This window comes from Mangifera indica, chromosome 7, assembly GCF_011075055.1.
Source record: "Mangifera indica cultivar Alphonso chromosome 7, CATAS_Mindica_2.1, whole genome shotgun sequence".
Classification (NCBI taxonomy): Eukaryota; Viridiplantae; Streptophyta; class Magnoliopsida; order Sapindales; family Anacardiaceae; genus Mangifera; species Mangifera indica.
In genome coordinates, this window is record NC_058143.1 from 1,018,497 (window position 1) to 1,041,915 (window position 23,419).

Genomic DNA, 23,419 nt, shown 5'->3' on the forward strand with positions numbered 1-23,419 from the left:
ATAAGTTACATAACAGTGTCATAAATTATAAAATCACAGGTAGAATTACAAATATCTGAACATGTTATGTTAAACCAATTCTGAAAAGTGCAATGCTTATTACCTAATCATAATGTGTCATTATATAAGTATGTATTGTTTTATTTTTAATTCAAAATTACCAATCCAATGTAGTTCTTATTTTAAACACCTATAGTTTGGCCTATATACAAAGGGCACTAAAGTTGAATAGAATATTACAAAATAGTTTGATTAATTTTATTAACCCCCGAAATTATAAAAAATAACTTTAATACTACCCATCGATTGCCGGTAAAATATAACTAAAATGAAAGAGTGACTACAAAAAATCAAAACAAAGAAGAAAACGGAGAAAAGAGATAACTCCAAGTCTGTTTTAGCTCTAATTGTAATTGTTGGTTTGATCATCAACTTTGTTTTATCCATCGAAAATCATTAAAAGTTCTTAAATATGGCGAAAAGACTTGAATACAACTGGGTCAACTCAAGAGAAGTGCTTTTTGTGGCCATTTTTCATATATCAAAAAACATTAGACACATAAGAGAAAAGTTAAAAGGGTTTTTGCAACCTCATTCTTTAAAATCTACAGATTTTCTTCTGCTTTTTACTCCTCAATCCAATATTATTGTGTACTTCAAATTGTTTCTTTTGATAAGGAGACAAATAAGACAGTTTGTTTGTGGGTTGTTTGTTGATCAATCTGAATTCAGCCAATATGAGAGACCTCTTTCCAAAAAGGGTACCTCATGAAGCTACGGTTAAAGACAGCGTATCAAGAAATAATTTATTGGTGTGGATTCCTAATTGCTTCTTTCTTAAACTAGAGCCATTTATCAGCATGTAAATAAGATGTTGGCAGACATGTGAACCAACTTTTATAAATCTTCCTCATATGGCAGACACGTTGGAAATGTTTTAGATTCTATCCTTAATTATTGAGTTTTAGATATAGATCCATATCAACTAATATTTACTACTGACAAGCAAGTTCGGAAACATAGTGACTAAATCCGTACTTACCTTGATCAGATTTTACCATATGAATGCTGGTAACACATGATGGATACGCATCATATTTTGATAAAAGAGTTTTGGATAGAAGATAAATCTGCAAATCCTTCGAAACTGCTTAGTCCAAGTTCATTTGCATGGATTCCTCCAATGGTAAATACTGACTGGATTCCAGCTGCATTGGCTCCCTTAGTATCATGGTGAAGGAATCACCCACAGCAATGGAGTCACTAGTAGCAACACCGACCATGTTCATCACTGATTTATAAATTATCTTATGAAATATTAGAAAGGAGTAAAAGCAAAGTCAACTGCACATGTACGATGATATACATAAAAAAATGTAAGTGAACATTTTTACTAATTAGAATAAGACTAAGAGATCGAGTGACCTTATCAAGTTTGTCCATCCATGCCACTTCACCTCCAAGCTTTTCATATTTTGATGCCAAAGTACCTAGAAGGATCGACAAAATTTAAATTTCAAAAGGTGGAACAACAAAATTCCAAAATCTGCAATTTAAATATAGAGAAATTCCAGGTTCTGTGCAGTAACCAGAATGTGAATGGAAACACCAGCAACAGGTATAAAAATGTAACAGTAGAGTGAAAGCTTCCAGCACAAAGTAAGCTATTTTCCTTTCACAATGTTGTGGCATACTAAAGAGAATGGAATTTACTGGGCATAACACGCAGAGCCCTAGGCTCAACAGTCACATAATCTGGATTGGCTACGATCATTGGAATTTTCTTAGCTGCACAAAGCTCCAATATTTTTTCAAAATCCTCAAGACTAGCAGGATGCGCCTCTCCAGAAGGGAGCCCCAATGCTTTAGTACCGTGGGCCAGAATAAAATCAGCTTCTTCTACATTCTCTATGACTTGAAGGCCGAGCCCTTACAGCAAGATATGTTTGAGATTTTTATGAGTATATCAAAATGACTATTACGTAGTTATACAAAAAATCACAGAAAACGTAATTCAGATATTTCGCTTATTTTGAATGGACAACGAAAGAAACAGGGGAGACCATATTACTATGCTACAATGATAATTTTTTATGATAAATGAGTACAACACCTAAATAGGCTTAGACACTCAAACTTTGAAGCACATTCTTAACAACCAAGTCGTGGCTTTACTTATTTCCTAAAGGGAACGTTTTTATTTTGCCCTATGCGATCGGATGAAGCATAACAATGAAGTTAATACCCTTTAACATGCCAATACTGCATGATCATCACATCTATTTATATATGTAAAAGCATTAAACTTTATAATATCGATAACAACCTAAAACAAGAACACTCAAATGCTAAAACTCACATATGAATACATACATGTAGAAATTGCACCAGGATAAGGTTGTTTTCCATCATGAAGGACCCCAAATTTCCCCAAGAAATTGAATTGGCGAAGTGAGTTTACCTTGAAATGGTGCATTTCTGCAAGGTGGCGAAGCCCATCAAGACTCTTTAAGAGGGGGGTGTTAGGAGACTGAAAAGAGCATTTTGCAATCATTTTCGTTTCAAAAAATGAAAATGTTTTGAGTGTTTTTGAAATTTCTGTTTTTTTCTTCTATTTCTGATTTTTTTTAACTGTAGTTGGGTTTCGAGCTCTGAATTGATAACAACTCATTGACTGCAGTGCAGCCTCCAACTGCCAGAGACAGAGAGTCAAGTATATGAGGAGTGAAACAAGGTGGGGTTTAAAAAATTATAACTATGAGGTCATTTTTGAAATAATGCCATTGGACCTAACTTTTTTTTAATTTTCAATATTTAAACAAAACATAAATATAAACAACTAAGAAGCTCAAACGACCATCAACAATGTGCACAAATATGCAAAATTAGAAGTCAAAGACTTCTATTCTCAAAAGATAACATGGCAAATCAACCTTCTCCCGTGTTTCATAATAAAAGATATCTCTTCTACAAAAGCCTCCTAACCACCAGTAATTCCACTCTGTAAACTAACCCTTGAGTGTTTCTAACAAAACTATAAGTCTAATCTCTTATGCCTACACTATATTTTTAAATACATAATTCCTGAAAATGTTCTCTCTCAAGAACAGATCTCCATAATCACTTACCAACAGAATCCAACTAGTTAAATACTTTTCTCAAATTGATGGCTTACAGATGTTCACCATATTCCTATACAATTAGCCATATGTACATATGATCATGCAAATACTATCGTTTCATTTTTTATTAAAAAAAAAAAAATTAACCACAAATATTGTCAATTTCACATCTTGGGCAAATAAAAATATAAGCACATGTCCATGCGACCTACAAAACAGCTAACCAACTCAACTACACAAGCTTTACAATATTGTAATGTTGAAACAAAAACAAGTCCACTGGCATTTGACTCCATAACAAAAAAATAAATCAAAACACCGATCATCCACTATGTCACTTCTTATAACTGAAGCCACCAAAAAAAAAAAAGGAATCAGCCAAAAAAAAACAAGTCCACTGGCATTTGACTCCATAACCAACTCAACTACACAAGCTCTATGTGTCGAAGCAACTTGATCTCACGAAGAGTCCTCTTTGCATCAATCTTATTATCAAATGCACTTGCTATCTTCTTTATTGCTACATGCTCATTTGTCTCTGAATTCAACGCTGAACTAATAAATAGCCAATAGAAATTACTCAATATATTTCCCAACGAAAAGAAAAAAGAAAAGGAAACACTCCAAACAACCTCATTACATATAAAACTCAAATCCATAAAGAACCAGAAAACATGCCATCCACAAACAGAACTACATGCACACTCACTCACTTAAAACAGCCTAGCTTTCACTGAAAGGTTTGCAATTCCAACTAGCAGCACTCCTTTACCCACTTCAGAAATTCAATCTTCATATTGCTCATTTCTCTTCAAAGAAATGGCTACAAATTCCTATAGACAGAAGTGTAACTTCCATCGAACTACTTGTTTCTAAAAGCTAATACACAAAAAAAATCAGTTTTGATAATTTTTTACCTTTTAAAATAATCTTTCTTCTTCTTAGTTTATATTGAAGAAAATAGCCACACATTTAACTTATGTTCAACATGTAACAGCTCCAAATACCTTAATAAGAAATCCACACCCACCAACATAAAAATATAAAATTTCACCGCATAATAAAAACCCCACAACACAACCTTCACAAACCATCAAAATCCACATAAAACTCACATTCATAAATCAAAACACATCCGAACAAAAAAAACCCAGGTGCTAAAAAAAGACTCTTTAGCAACACTGAGACGGACTGAGACAAGTGAGTCAGTGCGAGAGTACCAAACGATGTCGTATGCACCCTTTCCGATGGGCAGAAAAGGTGGCTTATACTTTGCCGTCACTTCAAATATCTTCCCAAATATGTTGTATTGAATAAATTATCCCCCATGGCTCAACGTAGCGGGGATGTTCTCGATCCCCGCCGCCTGAGCAGCCGCCAGTGGCTGCTGAGGGTCCGATGGCGCCTCTGCCATCTCCGTGTCTGCCTGCTGAGCCGCAGCACCACCTCCTCCCGCCATTTCGATGTTGCTATTGTTTTTTCTTTTTGTTTTTGCTTATGTGAATTTTATGTTTTTCAGGTGAGCAGAGATCCATGGACTATGGCTACAAGGAGGAGTCGATTCAAATTAAACTGGCATAAGAGTGCTTTTTTTTTTTTAAATTAAAAATTATTTAAATATATAATAATTAATATCAATCCATCAATATTTGTATTTTTTCATTATTCAAAAATTTTAGAATAAAATTATTTATAAAATCTATAATTTTCCCTTTCCAACCAAATTTTCTCTAAGCATGTTGATGTAATGCGATTGTTTACTTTTTTTTTCTCATTTTAAAATTATTTAATAATATATTATTACATTAATTTATATAAATAAGTTACGGAAATCAAAATTAGAATTATAAAGTACCTAAACATGTTATATTGAACTAATTCTAGAAAGAATAATGTTTAATATCTAATAATGATATATTAATATGTGATTAAGTGTTATTTTATTTTTAGTTTAAAATCATAAAATTAACATAATAACATATCACCATTTATACCCAATTTGGTTCTCATTTTAAGTCCCCGTAATTTTATTGTTCTAGAAATTAGAAGGGAAGCTTATGTACAAGGGTATTATAGTCATTACATCAAAGTTGAACAGAATATTAAAAAGAGCAATACTATGTGTACCCACTTTGGATACACAAATGTATATACACTTATATGTGTCATCATATAATTGGTTATTGTTTTATTCTTAATTAAAAATCATCCAATCACATGATGACACATATAAATGTGTATATATTTATGTATCTAAAATAGGTACATATAATTTTATTGTATTAAAAAATAGTATAATCAATTTTGATTGACCCCCATAATTATATGTAATAACTTATTAATACAGCCTATTAATTACCTGTAAAATATAACCGAACAAAAAGTGTGATTGTAAATCATCAAAACAAAAGAGAAAATGGAGAAAAAAAGATAACTTGAAGTCAGTTTAAATTGTGTTTGTTGTTGTTAGTTATATCATCAACTTTGTTTAGGCCATCAAAAGTTGTCAAAACACTTAAATCTATGACAAAAAGACCCAAATATAGTTAAGGATAGTTTAAATTTGATTCAAATAAAAAATGTTTAATTCAAGTTCAAATCAGTAACTTGAATTTATAATTAAAATTCATGTTTTAAATTTATGATTTATTGATAAAATGATAATAATAAATAAAACAATATTGATTATAAATGAATAATGAACTTGAACTATAAATAGAAATTTGAGTCACCCATTCAAGTAATAAATTCAAAAAGAACTACATCATTACTTGAATCAACAAAACTATTCCTCTACCAATACATGAATGATTTATAAGGAGAGCCTCAAGCATAGTTTAAAATTATTTAGGTTTATTTTCAAAATTGGGAATATTTTGTTGTTTAAAGCTATTTTTAGAGCCTCAGGATCATTCAAATATCCTGTATTTTTTTTAAAGATAATTAATGCACACAAAATTGTAAATCCAACAACTATAAGGGGATTAAAATTTAAAAAATATGGTTTTATATTATGGGAAATTTATCCTTACTTTTAATTATAGGCCCATGGATTAGAATGAGTTCGAATCTTAAACAATAAAAACAAAAAAAAGCCAAACTCAAACACAAACTCTATCACATAACATTAAATAATCTTGATATATATATTATATTAGAATAATTAACATTTTAACACTAATGAATCAATCCCTAATATTAAGAAAATCCTAGATAGTTATTTAAAAATCAACCTCTAACTCAGTTTGAAATAGTCTAATGAAATTCTTAAATAAAAATTAAAATAAAAAAAAATTGAGGGTGCTTATTTACCAAATTGAATAAACAAAATGGTTTAGAGAGGTTTTTTAGGTTTAGCGAATTTTCTCTTGCAATTACCTCTCTATTAGAAAGTCACTATCAACTATGTGTTATATAATCTATACATAAGCAGTTTGGAGAGGTTCAACAAAAATATGCTATATATGTATGAGTTGCAAAAGTGAGAGTATTTTCACCTAGGTTATTACTTTGTTGAGTTATTATGCTCTCTAAACACATCATGCATGTTTCATCTACTTCAAAGAAATTTTCAATTTTCCTTTGATAGGGAGACTGTTAGGGCCTATGTTTACAATTTTTGCAAGATTAGACACCAAATGCAATACAATCAAGAGGAGGAAGGATTACTTGGGTCAACAAACACACATGACAGTAAAGGACCCCCAAATTTGGGGAGGGAACATGACAATCTATCAGAAGACTTGACTGTAATGAGGATAAAAGAAAAAGGAAATGATCCAAAAAGAATTCAGAAAAGAAAACTGTTGAAAGGAAAGAAGAGAGAGAGTTCCAGTCTCTTGAAAGCTAGAGGATTAGTCTGTTTATTTAAGTTTTTGGTGTTTCTTGAATTTATGTTAATTCCAATGTAAATAAAGGCAAGATGGACCAATTGAACTTTTATTGTAATTCTGGAAAATCTTTTCAATATAAGTACCAGTTTACAAATATTGTTAAGATATTTAAGTACATTTATCATTCAATACAACAGTAGCTATAATACATAAATTCCAGATTTCTTTTCCAGTACTAGTCCAGTAACAGGAGTGCAGCAGCAAGGAAGAGCCAACGCAGCACCACATCTTCAGCATCTATTTCATCCCCAAACACATTAAAATCTCAAGCAAACATCATGATACCACTAATCCAGCAGCAGTGAAGAGCAGCTTCAAAACAGAAATCCAGGTCTGTAACACCCTGCCACTGCATTTTTTGACATGGTGACATGATGAAGCCCCAAATCTGTGAAGCAATGATCCAGTGGTTTGTGGCATTAACCGTTTTTAGATTTTCTCCAAGTCACTAGCTGTTTCGTGTTAGTGAACTTAAATTTTTTGAGGTTTTTTTTTTTTTTTTGGCTTTTTTTAATCCTGTTGAAAAGACATAAGCTTTGTCATCATCACAAAGATCTTAATATTTACAAGAATTTTTATCCATTTGGAAATGTCTTACCACTTTCAGAACTGATCACATGCTGCTTCAGTAGATTTCCTTTGCTTACATTGCTGCCCTGCCAGCTTCACATTCCTCTTATCATTACAACAAGTTTATGATGCCATAGCGGCATGATGAGACCCAAGGTTGTGAAGCAGATGATCTAATAGTTTATTCTTCAAATTCTTAATATTTTCTCCATTTCTATAGCCGTGTTGCTGCTTGTGTACTTAACTTTCAAACTTCGTAGCCAGATCACCTACAAAAACAAGAAAAATAAAACATGAAATTAACATAACTGTAGAAATACATGAAACAAATGATACAAAAGTACAATTGCGACTTACAAATTTCTAAAGCAATGTAATGTTCTTTAATCTCATCTATTTTTTTCAAGAGATTTCTTGTCCTATCTTCCCTTTTCTTTATTTCAATAAGTTGTTCAGTAAAAAAGGACAATTATCAATATTTGTGTTACAAATAGACAATCCAATAGAAAATAATGTGACTCTGAGAGCAATCCAATTAAGAACTTACTTAAGGGATGTGAGACCATTTAATTAATTTGGTAAGGATTAGAACTTATTAGATCTAGCAAGCCTTTCATGGTAAATTATTTTGGCAGAATACCTCCTCATCTCCAAAGTTTGTGAGATGTGATTTAGGAGATTTTTACTCTCACAATTTCTATAGAAAATACATGAACTTGTCATTATTCCAAAGATCTAAAAAATGTACAAGAATTTATTATCAAAGTTAGGAAATGTCTTACCACCATAGAAAGTTATTGATGACAAGCTAATGCAAAAATATCATAAGCTGAACTTCTTACGTGAATCTTGATATAATGAGTGGATGACTTTCTCCTTCACTAGCCATTTTATTCTGGTCCACTGTGAAGTCCACATCAAGCAAGAAAGCGCCAATAAAAAACGACTAGCCTATCTATTTACTCAAAAACATTTCCTATCCAACTACTAAAAGAACTCTTCAATATTCTATGAAGGAGAAAATTTAAAATCATATATGTCAATATGCCATATGCCTAAAAAAGCAAATGACCAAACTTTTTCCCATTAATAGTGCACGAATAGCACTAGACAAGTATGATCCAAGGTAGTGATGCATGGAGGAAAAAATTTTTTGAAAAAAAAGAGGAAAAGAAAAAGGAGATTGAAACTCTTGGTCATAAGCCCAAATTTAAGACCTTCTATATTGATAAAATAGCCCCTAAGAAGCAAGTGAAACCCTTACAAACAAACTTAGCACTAATACATCCTCTATATTCACGAATCTAATCCATAATTTCCAAGGGACACTAAAAATGTCTACCATGATTTCATTCTATGTTCAATGCCTCTTAGAATTCAAGCATTTTATTATAGCAAAACCTTGTAGCAACTGCAAGACCCTTTTAAGCCATAGCATGGTAATCAGCTTCCATAATGGATCTAGCAATCACATTCTGCTTCTGACTAATACAACAGTGTAAGATTAACACCCATGAAGGTACAATATTGCACTGATATAGAACATCAGTCAATGTAACAACCAACCCAATCACACGTAACTTACCTATCACAATGACAGAATTAAAGATGCCACAACCCTCTTGATATTTTGCACACTTTCAAAAATAAGTTCAACCCTAATCAGCACTCAATAATCACACAGTAGTACATGATCATTCCCATTTCCGCAAACAATACATAAATATAAACAACTAAGAAGCTTTAACGACCATCAACAAGGAGCACAAATATGCAAAATTAGCTGTCAATGACTTCTCTTCTCAAAAGATACCATAGCAAATAAATCTTCTCCCATCTTTCATCATAAAAGATATCTCATCTACAAAAGCCTCCTACCCACCAGTAATGCTCCTCCATAAATTAAACCTGGAGTGCTTCTAACAAAACTAGATGTTCAATCTCTTCTGCCCACACAACGTTTTAATCACATAGTTCCTAACAATTAACAAATCTCCATGACCACTTAACAACATAATCCAACCAGTTAAATATTTTTTCCAAAATTGATGGCTATCAGAAATTCAATAAATTCCTGTACAATTAGCTATACGTACATGTGATCATGCAAATATTATCCTTTCATTTTTAATAAGAAAAATAACCACAAATATTATCAATTTCACATATTGGGAAAATAAAAATATAAGCACATGTCCATGCAACCTACAAAACAGCTAGCCATCTCAACCACACAAGCTTTGCAATATTGTAATCTTAAAACAAAAACAAGTTGACTGGCATTTAACTTCTTAACAGAAAAATAAAATCAAAATACCATTCATCCAATATGTTGCTTCTTATAAGTGAAGCCCCAAAATATATATATATATGAATCAGCAATTATCACTCACTGACGTTTTCATGATCCATGTGTCGAAGCAACTTGATCTCACGAAGAGTCCTCTTTGCATCAATCTTATTATTGAATGCATTTGCTATCTTCTTTATTGCCACATGTTCATTTGTCTCCGAATTCAACGCCGAACTAATAAACACCCAATAGAAATTACTCAATACATTTCCCAATGAAAAGAAAAAAGAGAAGGAAAACACTCCAAACTCCCTCATCACATATAAAACTCAGAAAACATACAATCCATAAACAAAAATAAATGCACGCAGACACACTAAAAAACAGCCCTTTCACCAAAATATTATCCATTCTAACTAGCTGAACTCCTTTATCTACTCTACAAATTCAATCTTCATAGCCTTTTTCATTTCTCTTTGACGAAATGGCCACAAATTCCCCTACACAGAAGCTTAACTTCCATCAAACTACTTACCCAAAAAAAAGAAAAAATCCATCAAACTACTTGTTTTAATAAGCTGCTACATAAAAGTTCAGTTTTGACAACATTTTACCTTTTAAAAATATTCTTTTTCTTCATCTTAGCTTATATTGAAGCAAATAGCCACACATTTAACTTATCTTCAGCATGTAACATCTCCAAATACCTTAATAAAAAATCTACACCCACCAACATGAAAATATAAGATTTCACTACCAAATAAAAACCCCACAACAGGACCTTCACAAATCATCAAAATCCACATAAAACTCACACACATGAATCAAAACACATCCAAACAAAACAAACCCACGCGCTAAAAAAAGACTCTTTAACAACACTGAGACTGACTGAGACAAGGGAATTAGTGAGAGAGTACCAAACGATGTCGTATGCACCCTTCCCGATGGGCATAATAGGCGGCCTATACTTCGCCGTCACTTCAAATATGTTCCCAAATATGTTGTGCTGAATAAATCGTCCCCCATGACTCAACGTCGCTGGGATGTTCTCGATCCCCGCCGCCTGAGGAGCCGTCGGTGGCTGCTGAGGGTCTGATGGCGCCTCTTCCATCTCCGTGTCGGCCTTTTGGGCCGCGGTACCTCCTCCCTCCATTTCGACGTTGTTTTTGTTTTCGGTTATGTGAATTTTGTGTTTTTTCGAGTCAGGGGAGATGTATGGGTATCTCGTTTATCTTAAATAATAATTAATGCTCCTAGAGCAAAACGCTGCGTTTTGTCCCTCTCCTCCTTGTTGTGAGCCATGCCTACAAATAGGAGATTAAACAAAGATTAACTCAAATTTAAAAGAATAATATTATATACATATATTTTTAATATATAATTAATATATTATTATATAATAAGATATTATTTTATTTTTAATTTAAAATTATTTAATTATTTATCTATTTAAATTATATATTAAAAATATATACTATTCTTTTATTGAATTTAAAATAATTAGTTCAAATTCAATTTATTTGAACTAACAAATGGTAATATAAAAAAAAATGAACAATAATATCAAAAAAATAAAAAGATTCAATGATGTCAATTTCAAATTTGATAAACTAAAATTGTTTTAATTCAAATTTAGATTATTCAAATCAAACTACTAGGTTAAATGAGTAAATTTAATTTGAGTCTACTCATACTAACAGAGGTAAGTTGAGAGAGTTTTTATGAATGCATGGATATCATATTTTTCATATATTAATTAAAATTTAAAATAAATAACAATAATTTACGTAGTATAAATTATTTTTTAAACTTTTGCTTATATAATTATTTAAGATTTTATAAGAAAAAAAATTATGTCCAGCACATTAAAATTCGAGAATATATTCATAGAATTGAAAATAAAATGAATGAAATATCAAATTAATTAGGGTTTTTTTCTCAACTAACAATAAAATTTATCTGAAATATTAAAACAGTACGAATGGACTTGTTAATATGTCATTAAAATTTATAATATGATAAATTAATAAATATTTATCTAATTATCTATTTAGTTTAGTACAGTTTAAAAAACCGAATTAGATCGTTTCATCAAATTGATTAAACCATCAATTGTTAACTAAACCTATTGGACTATATATAAAATCGGGTTTTATTTGGTCAATATAAAAATTTGATTTTTTTTTTTAACATTTCATTATAAAAACTTAAACCAAAACCTTATTTATTATATTTGAATATATAATATTAAACTAAATTTATTTTAATATTAAATTATATATTTAATAATAAATTGTACAAAAATTTTTTTTATTATTTTTTGACAATTAACCGATTTGATCACTAATTAACTGATCTAATTATCAATTGAATTAAATCACCCCTTTCACTAAATCAATATTCAATCTAATTCTAAAAACATTACTAGAAAATTTGAATTATTATTTTTGCTATGAAAGGTAACATATTTTATTTTTTTATATTGTAAAATTTATATTTTTAGATTTTCATATTGAAAGAATTGAATTTTTAAATTTTCTTATAAAGTAAATCTAATTTTTAATATTTTTTATTAAAGATATTAAATAAATATAATTAACTTAGTATATTTTGTTTTATTTTGAAAATAATATGATTTGTTTGATACTTTTAAGGAATAATAAAAATTTAGTCCCTTTAATAATATTGAAAGTTTAATTTCTCTAATAAAAAATTTGACCTCTTTAATTTAAAAAAATAGATAATTAGATATATCTCAACATTGCTATTATAAATTATTTTTATTATTTAAATAATACTTTAAAAAGATTACTATTAAAAATGGATGCGATCTCAATTGACTCAATTTCAACTTGTAGTTCGCATCAAATGAGCAAAGTTATCACTTAAATAGATTGAGCTTGATTAGAGATTGAGTCAAGGATTGTTCTAATTTTCATAAACAAATTGAATTCAAATATTTGACTTCAAATGAAGAAAAATCAAATTCAAAGTTAAATTGCATCTAAACCAAGTTTAAACTTGAATTTTACAAATCAAATTGAGTCAAATTAAGAAAATTCAACTTGTCACTTTATAAATTCGAGCCGATATCAAATTAACTTTTGTTCGAGCTTAATTTAAATCAAATTCTGTCTTTTTTATTGTTATCAACCCTAGTACTATTCATGTTTAAACATTTGGTTTCTTGTCATCCAATATTGAAGGAAAGCCATGAAGAGTGCACCAAAATATTATCTGGGTTATGGAAACTGAATCAAGATGTTACCATTTAAAGGTAAAAGAAAGGTTGGCTGGAATACCAGTGATCTTGAACTCCATTCAGAGTTTTTCTCTCACAATGCTTTCAAGTACCAGTACTCTTTGATTGCAGAAAATTTTACATCGTTGGAACAAGAATTTGGTCATGCATACCTGAACACAAATAACGATTGAGATATTGCAACGATTTTAACCATTGTCTCAAAGTTGAATAGGTAAAGTCAAACATGAAAATAAGACTTCAAGAGTCGACAAAACCTAGAAATTATGGTTGACATCAATTGATATTTACTACTGACAAGAAAGATCAGAAACATGGTGACTAGGACTGTACTTACCTTCATAAGATTTTACCATATGAATGCTGGTAACATGTATGATGGATATGCATCATATTTTGATGAAAGAGTTTGGACAGAAGATAAATTTGCAACTTCTCCGAAACTGCTTAGTCCAAGTTCATTTGCATGGATTCCTCCAGTGGTAAATACTGACTGGATTCCAGCTGCATTGGCTCCCTTAATATCATGATGAAGGGAATCGCCCACAGCAATGGAGTTGCTAGCATCAACGCCAACCATGTTCATCGCCGATATATATATTATCTGATGAATTATTGGAAAGGTGTAAAAGCAAAGTCAACTCCACATGTACGATGATATACATAAAAAAGATAAGTAACTAAACAATTTTACTAATTAGAACAAGACAAAGAGATCAAGTGACCTTATCTGGTTTGCCCATCCATCTCACTTCACCTCCTAGCTTTTCATATTTTGATGCCAAAGTACCTGGAAGGATCAACAAAATTTACATGTAAAATGGTATAGCAACAAAATTCCAAAATCTGCAATTCATATATAGAGAAATTCCAGATTCTGTGCAACAGGCCAGAGCATGAACAGAATCACCAGCAACTAGTATAAAAATGTTACAACAGAATCAAAGCTGCCATCACAGAGCAAGGTATTTTCCTTTCACAATGTTGTTGTGTACTAAAGAGAATGGAATTTACCGGGCATAACACGCAGAGCCCTAGCCTCAACAGTCACATAATCTGGATTAGCTACAATCATTGGAATTTTCTTAGCAGCACAAAGCACCAATATTTTTTCGAGATCCTCAAGACTAGTAGGACGTGCCTCTCCAGAAGGGAGCCCCAAAGCTTCAGTACCATGGGCCAAAATAAATTCAGCTTCTTCTACATTCTCTACGACTTGAAGGCCGAGCCCCTACAGCAAGAAATGCTTAAGATATGTATGAGAATATCAAATTGACTATTAAGTGGTTATACAAAAAACCTCAGCAACCCAAAAGTCAGAAATCTTGCTCACTTTGAATGAACTTAATAAAACAGGAGAGTCCTTATTACAATGCGACAGTGATTTTTTTTTATGATAAATGAGTAAAGCATCTAAATATATTTAGACACTCAAAATTTGAAGCACATTCTTGACAACTAGGTCGCGACTTTACCCATTTCCCAAAAGGGAATGTTTTTATTTTGCCCTCAAGAGTGAGAGTTTCAAGCCTCTGATGACTGACAATTAAAACAATTTGAAAATGGTTCATTTTTGAGACAAAGATTTCTGGTAAGAACCTTTCTTAAAATAAATGCTTCTTAGGCTTTTTTTTTTTTTTAATTTTCAGGTACCTTACATCGATTAAACAAAGAAAGAGAAAATCCTAGGTAGTAACATGTTGTTGGATTTAACTGAAGCACCAAGAGAATTAGAACAAACAAATAGCTATTGAACTTTAATATTCAACATACCTCAAGGGATATAGCACCCCGGTCACTCCAAGTCATGTGAATGCAAGACCTTCCAAGTGCTGCAAACCAAACATCATCTCTCCTATTTATAGTATAATCCATGAAAAAAATAAGATGTACCATATAACTCTAAACAATGTATAAAAAACAAACAATATGTTGATATAACACTTTAGTGAGAAATGAAAAAAATAATAATTAGAAGCACATAAAGGGCAACAAGATAAGATGGTAGAATCTGTGTGAAAAGTTAAGAGAAGAAATATGGTCTTTTGAAAAGCGCTGGTCATGGAATAGATGAATCACTAACTATAGTTTCACCATTCAAAACAGCACGACAATTGAACCATCAGGGAGGTTGATTAAAAGTACATGCTAAGAGAAATGAAATGAATACAATGAATTAAGAGTTGACACAAAAACAATACACATGTTGAAAGAATATGGGTATTGAATTCAGAACAAGAGTTAAACAGTACAAACTATTAATTTATTTTGAGAGTAAATGATTTCTTAATCTTTAATGTTAGAAGATACAATACTCAACCTTTGTAAGTACTGATGTGTTAATTCTCCACTAGTGATAGCGCCTGCAAAAAGAGAAGTATCAAATCCAAGATTCTTCATCTTTTCCATCGTGGTTGAAGCACGCCTTGAAGAGTTACTTATGATCACTATTTTTGCACCAGTGGTTGCTATCTTTTCTACTGTCACCCAAAAAGAGAAATTCAAAAACAATACATTGTCATATCATTATATAGTCAAGATATCTAACCAAAAAATCTTAAGCTAAACATTACCACGTCACATACTCATCCAAAGCTTATTACCAAACACATAACCAGAAGCAATTAAGCTCTATCACTATCACCACCTAATAAAACACAACCCAAGAACTTAAACTATTGAACTATTATCAACATCCATACAAAATATAACTATATATACCAGCTCTACTACAAATTGATGTGAAATAACATGCTTGGCTTAAAAAAAAGGCTTAACAAGTTCAATGTGCCCCTACTGCATGATTGTTCATCCACGTGAATGGACAAGTTTTTACAAAAGGTCTATAAGTAGCATTACTCTTCACCATCCATAGTGCCAAAAATACAAACATCAGGATCAAAGTAATTTATTAAAACTAATGTGATGTGGTGTGATGTGATCGGATGAAACATAACAATGGAGCTAATACACATTGATATGTCACTACTGCATGATCATCACATCTATTTATATATGCAGTGGCATTACTCTTTCTAATATATATCAGCCAAAAACAAGAACACTCAAATGCTAAAACTCACATGCGAATACATACATGTAGGAATTGAACCAGGATAAGGTTGTTTGCCATCATGAAGGACCCCAAATTGATCCAAGAACCACGCCTGCACAAACAACACCACAAACAACACAAGTACCCACACGCCAATGAAAACAATGATATTTACATCAATTATTGAAAACAACAACTTATTTCAAAAATTGCGTCCAACACCCTCTGAAATTTAGCTTAATTCTAACTACATTTTCCAGTTAAAAGCCAAAGCTTGCTTCTTGATATATATATCAGAAACTTCGAAAAAATTATAACTGTAATGTTTAAGCAGCCAATTTATCAAATATTTCACACAAAAAATTAAAAAAAAAAAACTGCATAAACTATTACATCCATTCATTGGGAAGGAGGATAATTAAAAGTTTCCCCAAGAAATTCAATTGGGAAGTGGGTTTACCTTGAAACGGCGCGTTTCTGCGAGGTGGCGAAGCCCATCGAGGCTCTTTAAGAGGGTGGTGTCAGTAGATTGAAAAGAGCATTTTGCCATCATTTTCGTTTCAGAAAACGAAAATGTTTTGAAATTTCAGTTTTTCCTTCTGTTTCTGATTATTGTTTTGTGTCTGTAATTGGGTTTCGAACTCTCAACTGATGACAAGCTTTCAACTGCGGCACAGCCAGACCCAGGGCGTCAAGTAGGAGATGAGTGAAACAAGGCGAGATTTAAAAGAAATTATAACTTTGAGGCGTTTTTGAAATAATTCATTCCTATAAAACTGTAAGGTCTTTTTTGGAAGCACATTCCCTTCCAAAAGGGAAAAGCACTTTTCCTACCCAAATTTTAGCCCAATCGTAAATTCACGCCCATAGGAGGTGAAAAATTTTAACTTTCTAGATTTCCATGGCCAAACTGCCGGCCAAATTTTTAGTTAGAAACAGAGGTAAAAAACCTTCTAGATTTAGCGGGAAGAGTATCGCTTATGTCGTTGTCTTTGGGGTTACAACGACTTCGCTTTACCGTTTAAAACGTTCAATGAGGTGCTGCCATCGTCATTTTCACCGTCACCGTTAACCGTTCGCCGATTTTTACAGTCGACTCACTCAAATTTGCAGAGGATACTCGCTCAGATCAGAGGCCAATGGAGAGGCAAAAATGAAGAGACTCTGATTGCTTTTCTTCATATTGCGTTTCAAACTTGGTGGGCACGTGCTGCACACTGATTCGCCCTCAAACGAAAAAAATTCTTATTTTAAATGCAAATTTTTATTAAGTACACATAAAATTACGTAACGTTCCTCCATGTGTCGAATTTCTATTGGCTGTTTCATTGTAAACAAGTCCATAGCCGTTGATTGCTGGAAAAATTATTTCACCCATTGATTACAATTTAATTATGTGCATTTATTACTCTGACACAAAGGCCGCAAAAGAGCCACCAAGTTTGTTTTTTACTCAGCTGCTTTTCCACTGCACGACGCATGTCCATCAGCCATGATGCCACGCCAGGAAGAATTAAAAAATGGTCACTTAATTTGCCGAAACGAGACAAAAATGACGACGTTCATTTTTCAAATGTTCCACGTGTCAGCGCCAAGGTGATTGCGTTAAGAGTAATATTATGTGTACTTATTTTAAGTACACAAATATATACATATTTATACATATCATCATATAATTAGTTATTATTTTATTCTTAATTCAAAATCATCCAATCATATAATAACATATATAAGTATATATATATTTATGTATTTAAAATAAATACATATAATTTTATTGTTGCGATAAATCCTCAGCCGCCTACATTTAGTCCGTCTGAGAATTTCATTTATATAAACGAATTTTTTATGCGTTATTTCAGATTAAACAAGCCAACTCAATTGACTAAATTGCCCTTTTTGTTAACGGAATGCAGTATCATTGACGGCGTAGGAATAAATGTTTTCGTAACTAGAGAATGAAAAAAACCAACAATAGAAAAATATTCTAAATATAGGAAAATATCCTGTATATATTCAAAATATATTTTAACATATGGTATCTGTATAAATGCTTCAAGATTTGATATTTGTTATCTTAGTTTAAAAAAAAAATGATCCAATCATGTATTATATAATCTATTAGATAAGAGACAATTTAATCATCTTAAATATTATTTTTTAGTCTTTTCAATTACTCTCATTATTTTTATTTTCTCTTCATTTTCACTTGTTTCCTAATATGGTAAATTCAATGACAATGTTAATTTTTCTTTTCAAAAGTTTATTAGTGCTCTTCTTGAATACTCTTTCTTTTATTTATTCCAATCACTAACAATAACAGAGGTGCAAATCATCTTGCAACTATTTCTTGTTTGTGTATGTCATCTTAAGCCTTTTTTCTAGTTGACTGATTGAACTATATCATGCATCTGTATAAGAAATATCATAGTGAAATACGAATATTCCAATTTGTTTGATATTTAGGTTTGTTGATACTTGCATGGCCTTATGGATTAAGTGTCTTGTACCAATGGCTAAGATTTGAAAGTAATTATAATTTGGGTAAAAATTATTATCATATGTTGTCGGTCGTAAGAAAACATTTGCTATAGCTAATTTTTGTTTTTTTTAATGTTTTATCATCTTTACATAGTTCTTTTTTCTGGTGATCATGTGGATAAAAGGAATGTTGATATTTTTGGGAGATTTAAAATGTGGAGAATTGTTATACAGAAACCTCAAATTTATGAGAATATTCACCCAAGTTACTACATTATTGAGTTATTATGCTCTCAAAACACATCATGCATGTTTCATCTGTTTCAAAGAAAATTTCAAATTTTCTCATGGGTTTATCTAGTTTTTTCGTATATCAAGAAACATTACACATAAGAGAAAAGTAAAAAGGATTTTTACAATCTCATCCTTTAAAATCTGCATATTTTCTTCTTCTGCTTTTTATTCCTCAATCAAATATTATTGTGTATTTCAAATTATTTCTTTTGATGGGGAGACTGTTAATTAGGGTCTATGCTTACAATTCCTGCAAGATAAGACACCAAATGCAAAACAATAAAGAGAAGAAAGGGACCACTTGGGACAACAAACACACATGACAGCAAAGGAGTGGAGTAGCAAGGATTATCAAATTTGGAGAGGGTGCGTGGCATCTTGTGGGAAAACTTGACTGCAATGAGGATAAAAGGAGAAGGGGAGGATCCAAAAAGAATTCAGAGAAGAAAAAAACATGTTGTCATGACCTAATTAAGAATTCAATTATTGAAAAATTAAATAAAAGTAGAAAGTAACACTATAAAAAAATTGATCATTGGTAATAAATGTTAAGCTAAGACATCTTAAATAAATGTTAAAGGATAGCATTACTCCAATTAGGGATAAATATGAACTGAACCAACTCAAATCAAATTGATATTTGATGTAATTAGATACAAATTCAAATTGAAGTTTTAATTCAATAGTTCATTTTGAATCCTTCTTCAGCGATATTGTTTATTTTGTTTTGTTAATAATGCTATTTATCTCATCAATAACTTTATTCAACTTGTTAGTACCTTTCCAATGATATCTTCTACTAACTTAAATTTAATTTGAACATCTCAAAATGGATTTAAGTCGGACTCAAGGCAACAATGCAAACCCAACTCAATTCAATAATCCAATATGCAGAGCTCACAATGATGGACAATGATCCAAAGCTAAAGGAGTGGCCCAATCCAAAAAGTTTATTACAAAAAGTTAATAAATAACTCAATTCAAACCATATCACGTAATCCAAGCAACCCAATGGAAAGTCGATGCTACCCAATCTCCAAGGCCCAAAACAATTCCAAAAAATAAAGGGAAAACCAATCTCTCCAATGCAGTAAACAAATCCAAAAATAAAAGAAATCAAGGCTATTGTACGTTCTCACGAATTTCTCCAACCGAAGGGCACAGGTCACAGAGGCACTGCGGGAGATATTGGTTGTCGGAAAAAGAAGGAAACCCAGGATTGACACTAGCTGGAAACAGAACTTTGTGGTCGGAAACAAAATATTCAAAATAGAGAAAAGGAAAATACCCATAATATATTCAAAATATATTTTAACATAGGCTCTATGTAAGTTGCTTTAGTGCTTCAAGATTTGATATTTCTTGTCTTAGCTTAAAAAAGAATGAACCAACCATGTGTCATATAATCAGTTAGATAAGACACAAACCCATCATCATAAACATTATTTCCTGATCTCTTTAACAACTCTGACTATTTGTTCGATATTTAGGCTTGTTGATATTTGCATAGTGTGATGGATGAAGTGTCTTGCACCGATGACTATGATTTGAAAGTAATTACAATTTGGATGAAGATTATTATCATATGTTGCAGTAAATAAATATGAGGAGTTTTCGTTATGTCTTACCAAGAGTTGGGTGTTATTTTTCAACGTAGACTTTTAGTTCATGAGTTAGCTATTTCCCTTTTTGGTTGATCTCTTTTTCATTAATTAATATTAAAAAAACCTGTATATCCACTTATTATTTTGACATGTTATAAGTATGTCTAAATGTATTAGGTATTTGATTATCATTGTTTCATTATTCTACTACATGGTTTAAATCTTTAATGCCCCTAAAAATGTGCAATATCAAACATATGTTATGGAAAATTTCATTTACTGGTGCTCTAGTTAATATTTTTTAATCATTTTATCATCTTTACATGGTGTAGGTGTGCCTCATCATTTCGTTTTTTAGGTGATCATATGGATCAAAGTAATGTTGATGTTTTTGCGAGACTTTTGTAAAGCAAGGACAATTGCTATAGTGCATTATGCTAGCCTGCAATGAAACAATATACTCTAAAATACCTTCTTTGGTATGTACATTTTTTGACATGGTGACATGATGAAGCCCTATGTCTATGAAACAATGATATAATGGTTTGTGGCCTTAACCGTTTTTAGATTTTCTCCAAGTCACGAGCTGTTTGGTGTTAGTAAACTTAAATTTTCAGACTCTGTGCCTCGATCATCTGCAAAAAAAGGATATAAAATATGAAATTGATAGAGCTAAAAGAACGAATCGAAAAAAATTGATACAACAAATAAAATTACAACTTACAATTTTATGAATAAGAAAATAGTGGGTGAGTTAAGTCCTTTAATCTCATCCAATTTATTTAGAAAAATTCTTGTCATGTATCCTGTTGAAGCTACTTTGACTTTCTTTTTGTTTTTTTCTCTAAACTATCAATTAACAAAGGACAAATATCAATATTTGAGTTGAAACGATACAAACAACCATAAAAAGTGCAACTTTAAGAATATTTGTATTAAGAAATTACTTAAGATTTTAAAACTGTTTAGTGATCTGATAAGAACTTGAGATTATCATATTCAACATGCGTTTTTTGGCAAAATATACAAACATAGAACACTTCTTGATCTCCATAAGTTCAAGAGATGAGATTTTAGATTTTTTTTTTTGCTGACATCTTTTAATATTATTGAGAATACATAAGCTTTGTCAACTCACAAAGATCTTAAAATTTACAACAATTTTTATCTATTTGGAAATTTTTTATCACTATCAAAACAATCACAAGCTGCCTCAGCAAATTTCCTTTGCCTACATTTCTGCCTTGCCAGCCTCACATTCCTCTTATCATCACAATAAGTTTAAAATGCCATAGTGACACGATTAAGCCCAAGTTAATGAAGCAATGATAAAGTGATTTATTCTTCAAAACTCTTCATATTTTCTCCATTTTTGTAGCCATGTTGTTGTTTGTGTGCTTACCTTTCAAACCCTACAGCCAAATCACCTGCAAAACCAAGAAAAATAGAAAATGAAATTGATACAACTGTAAAAATACATGAAACATTTGATATAAGAGTACAATGGCGACTTATAAATTTCTGAAGCTATGAATTTTTTTTTAATCTTATCCATTTGTTGCTGGAGATTCCTTGTCTTGTCTTCCCTTTTCTATATTTCAACAAACTATCAAGTAATAAGGGACCAATTTCAATATTTGTGTTAATTACCAATTAAAAAAAATCAATATTTGTGTTACAAATAGGCTAACCACTAGAAAATAACATGACTTTTAGAACAATCCTATTAAAAAACTTACTTAAGGGATGTGAGACAATTTAATTAACCTAATAAGGACTGGAACTTATTAGATCTAATAAGTCTTTTTTAGTAAACTATATAAACAGAACACCTCCTGATCTCTAAAGTTTGTGAGATGTAATTCTAAAGATTTTTACTCTTGTAGTTCTTATAGAAAAGACGTGAACTTATCATTATTTTAAAGAACTAAAAAATTACACAAGAATTTGTTTCAAAGTTGGAAATATCTTACCATCATAGAAACTAATTGATCACAAGTTACTGTAGAAATATCATAAACTGAACTTTTTATTCAAGTTTTTCATCAAAGGCAACACATAACTCCCTTGAAGTTGTGTGAATTTCATTTCAAAATTATTTCAGTATTCACTTTGAATGTTAAAACATTCAAATTAAGGAGACATTCTTTCCCAGAATAAAAGTGTTATGATGGTGGGAACATGCAAGAATAAGACTACATAAAGGGATCGAGAAAGAATATCTGACGTGCTTTGTTATATGAACATTGACTGGTTGCACTGCTTTAGCAGGATACAAAGGTCCATTGCTTAGTTTTTCTCACCACTTGGTGGACTCCATATGCAAAGTAAAGAGTAGGGTACATACTATGCAATTAGACGTGTGAAGCAGAAATGACGTTAGTTCTTGTTGAAAGTTCAAATATGCTTACATGAAGTTGGAGAAGGAAAACTTTAAGCCTCCAATTATTTCCGCAATGTTAATTTAAGTGTAGGGATCCTGCATAGCATTGTAATAATGATTCCTTAGATAAGCTAAAAAAAGTAAACCATGGATTAATAATGACGCATTTCACAATATGACTTTGCCCAAAACGAAAGCAATGAGATAAAAATAAAAAAATATCCATACACAAGCAGAAAATGAGACTAATTTTTGTTGCAACTGCTGGAAGATACAATCTCTGTATTGTATCTTCAGCAAGGTTTCCAAAGCTCCAAACCTGAAGCCAGGAGTTAAATTCTAACAGTTGCTTATGTTAAGTTGGAGAAAGTGGCACCTGAAGAAAACTGAATCAGAAGGAATCACAAGAGTTGGAAAAGAAAGTAGCAAGGATCCTTGGCATATGTTTTTTAATAAAAA

General features: G+C 31.3%; 2 protein-coding genes and 1 long non-coding RNA gene across 6 annotated transcripts in view; all 3 read right to left on the bottom strand.

The window, feature by feature from the left end:
• Positions 1-11,127, bottom strand: part of LOC123220644 (mitogen-activated protein kinase homolog D5-like) — a 60,035-nt gene extending 48,908 nt beyond the window's left edge. The window contains exon 1 of the mRNA XM_044643201.1: positions 10,799-11,127. Coding sequence (XP_044499136.1) covers positions 10,799-11,034 — 236 coding nt within the window. The 5' untranslated portion in view covers positions 11,035-11,127. The remainder of the gene's footprint in view (positions 1-10,798) is intronic.
• On the bottom strand, positions 862-4,689 carry LOC123220679. 2 transcript variants are annotated; one of them, XR_006503122.1, is made up of 3 exons: positions 4,343-4,689; positions 1,426-3,677; positions 862-1,291 (listed from the first exon to the last, which is right to left on the bottom strand). It is a non-coding gene; the product is annotated as an uncharacterized LOC123220679 (long non-coding RNA). The 2 variants fall into 2 exon arrangements; XR_006503121.1 differs by lacking the exon at positions 4,343-4,689 and having other exon boundaries at positions 1,426-4,332.
• A 1,977-nt stretch (positions 11,128-13,104) lies between the features above and the next one.
• LOC123220634 lies at positions 13,105-17,410 on the bottom strand. Of its 3 annotated transcripts, XM_044643179.1 has the most exons (9): positions 17,217-17,409; positions 16,659-16,864; positions 16,241-16,310; positions 15,464-15,623; positions 14,917-14,998; positions 14,158-14,374; positions 13,869-13,933; positions 13,481-13,747; positions 13,105-13,295 (listed from the first exon to the last, which is right to left on the bottom strand). In XM_044643179.1, the coding sequence occupies exons 2-8, from the start codon at positions 16,749-16,751 to the stop codon at positions 13,493-13,495; spliced, it is 942 nt and encodes a 313-aa protein (XP_044499114.1). In that variant the 5' UTR covers positions 16,752-16,864; positions 17,217-17,409; the 3' UTR covers positions 13,105-13,295; positions 13,481-13,492. The 3 variants fall into 3 exon arrangements, with proteins under 3 accessions (XP_044499114.1, XP_044499115.1, XP_044499113.1); XM_044643180.1 differs by having other exon boundaries at positions 15,464-15,506; positions 16,659-17,410; XM_044643178.1 differs by having other exon boundaries at positions 16,659-17,409.
• Positions 17,411-23,419: the final 6,009 nt, after the last annotated feature.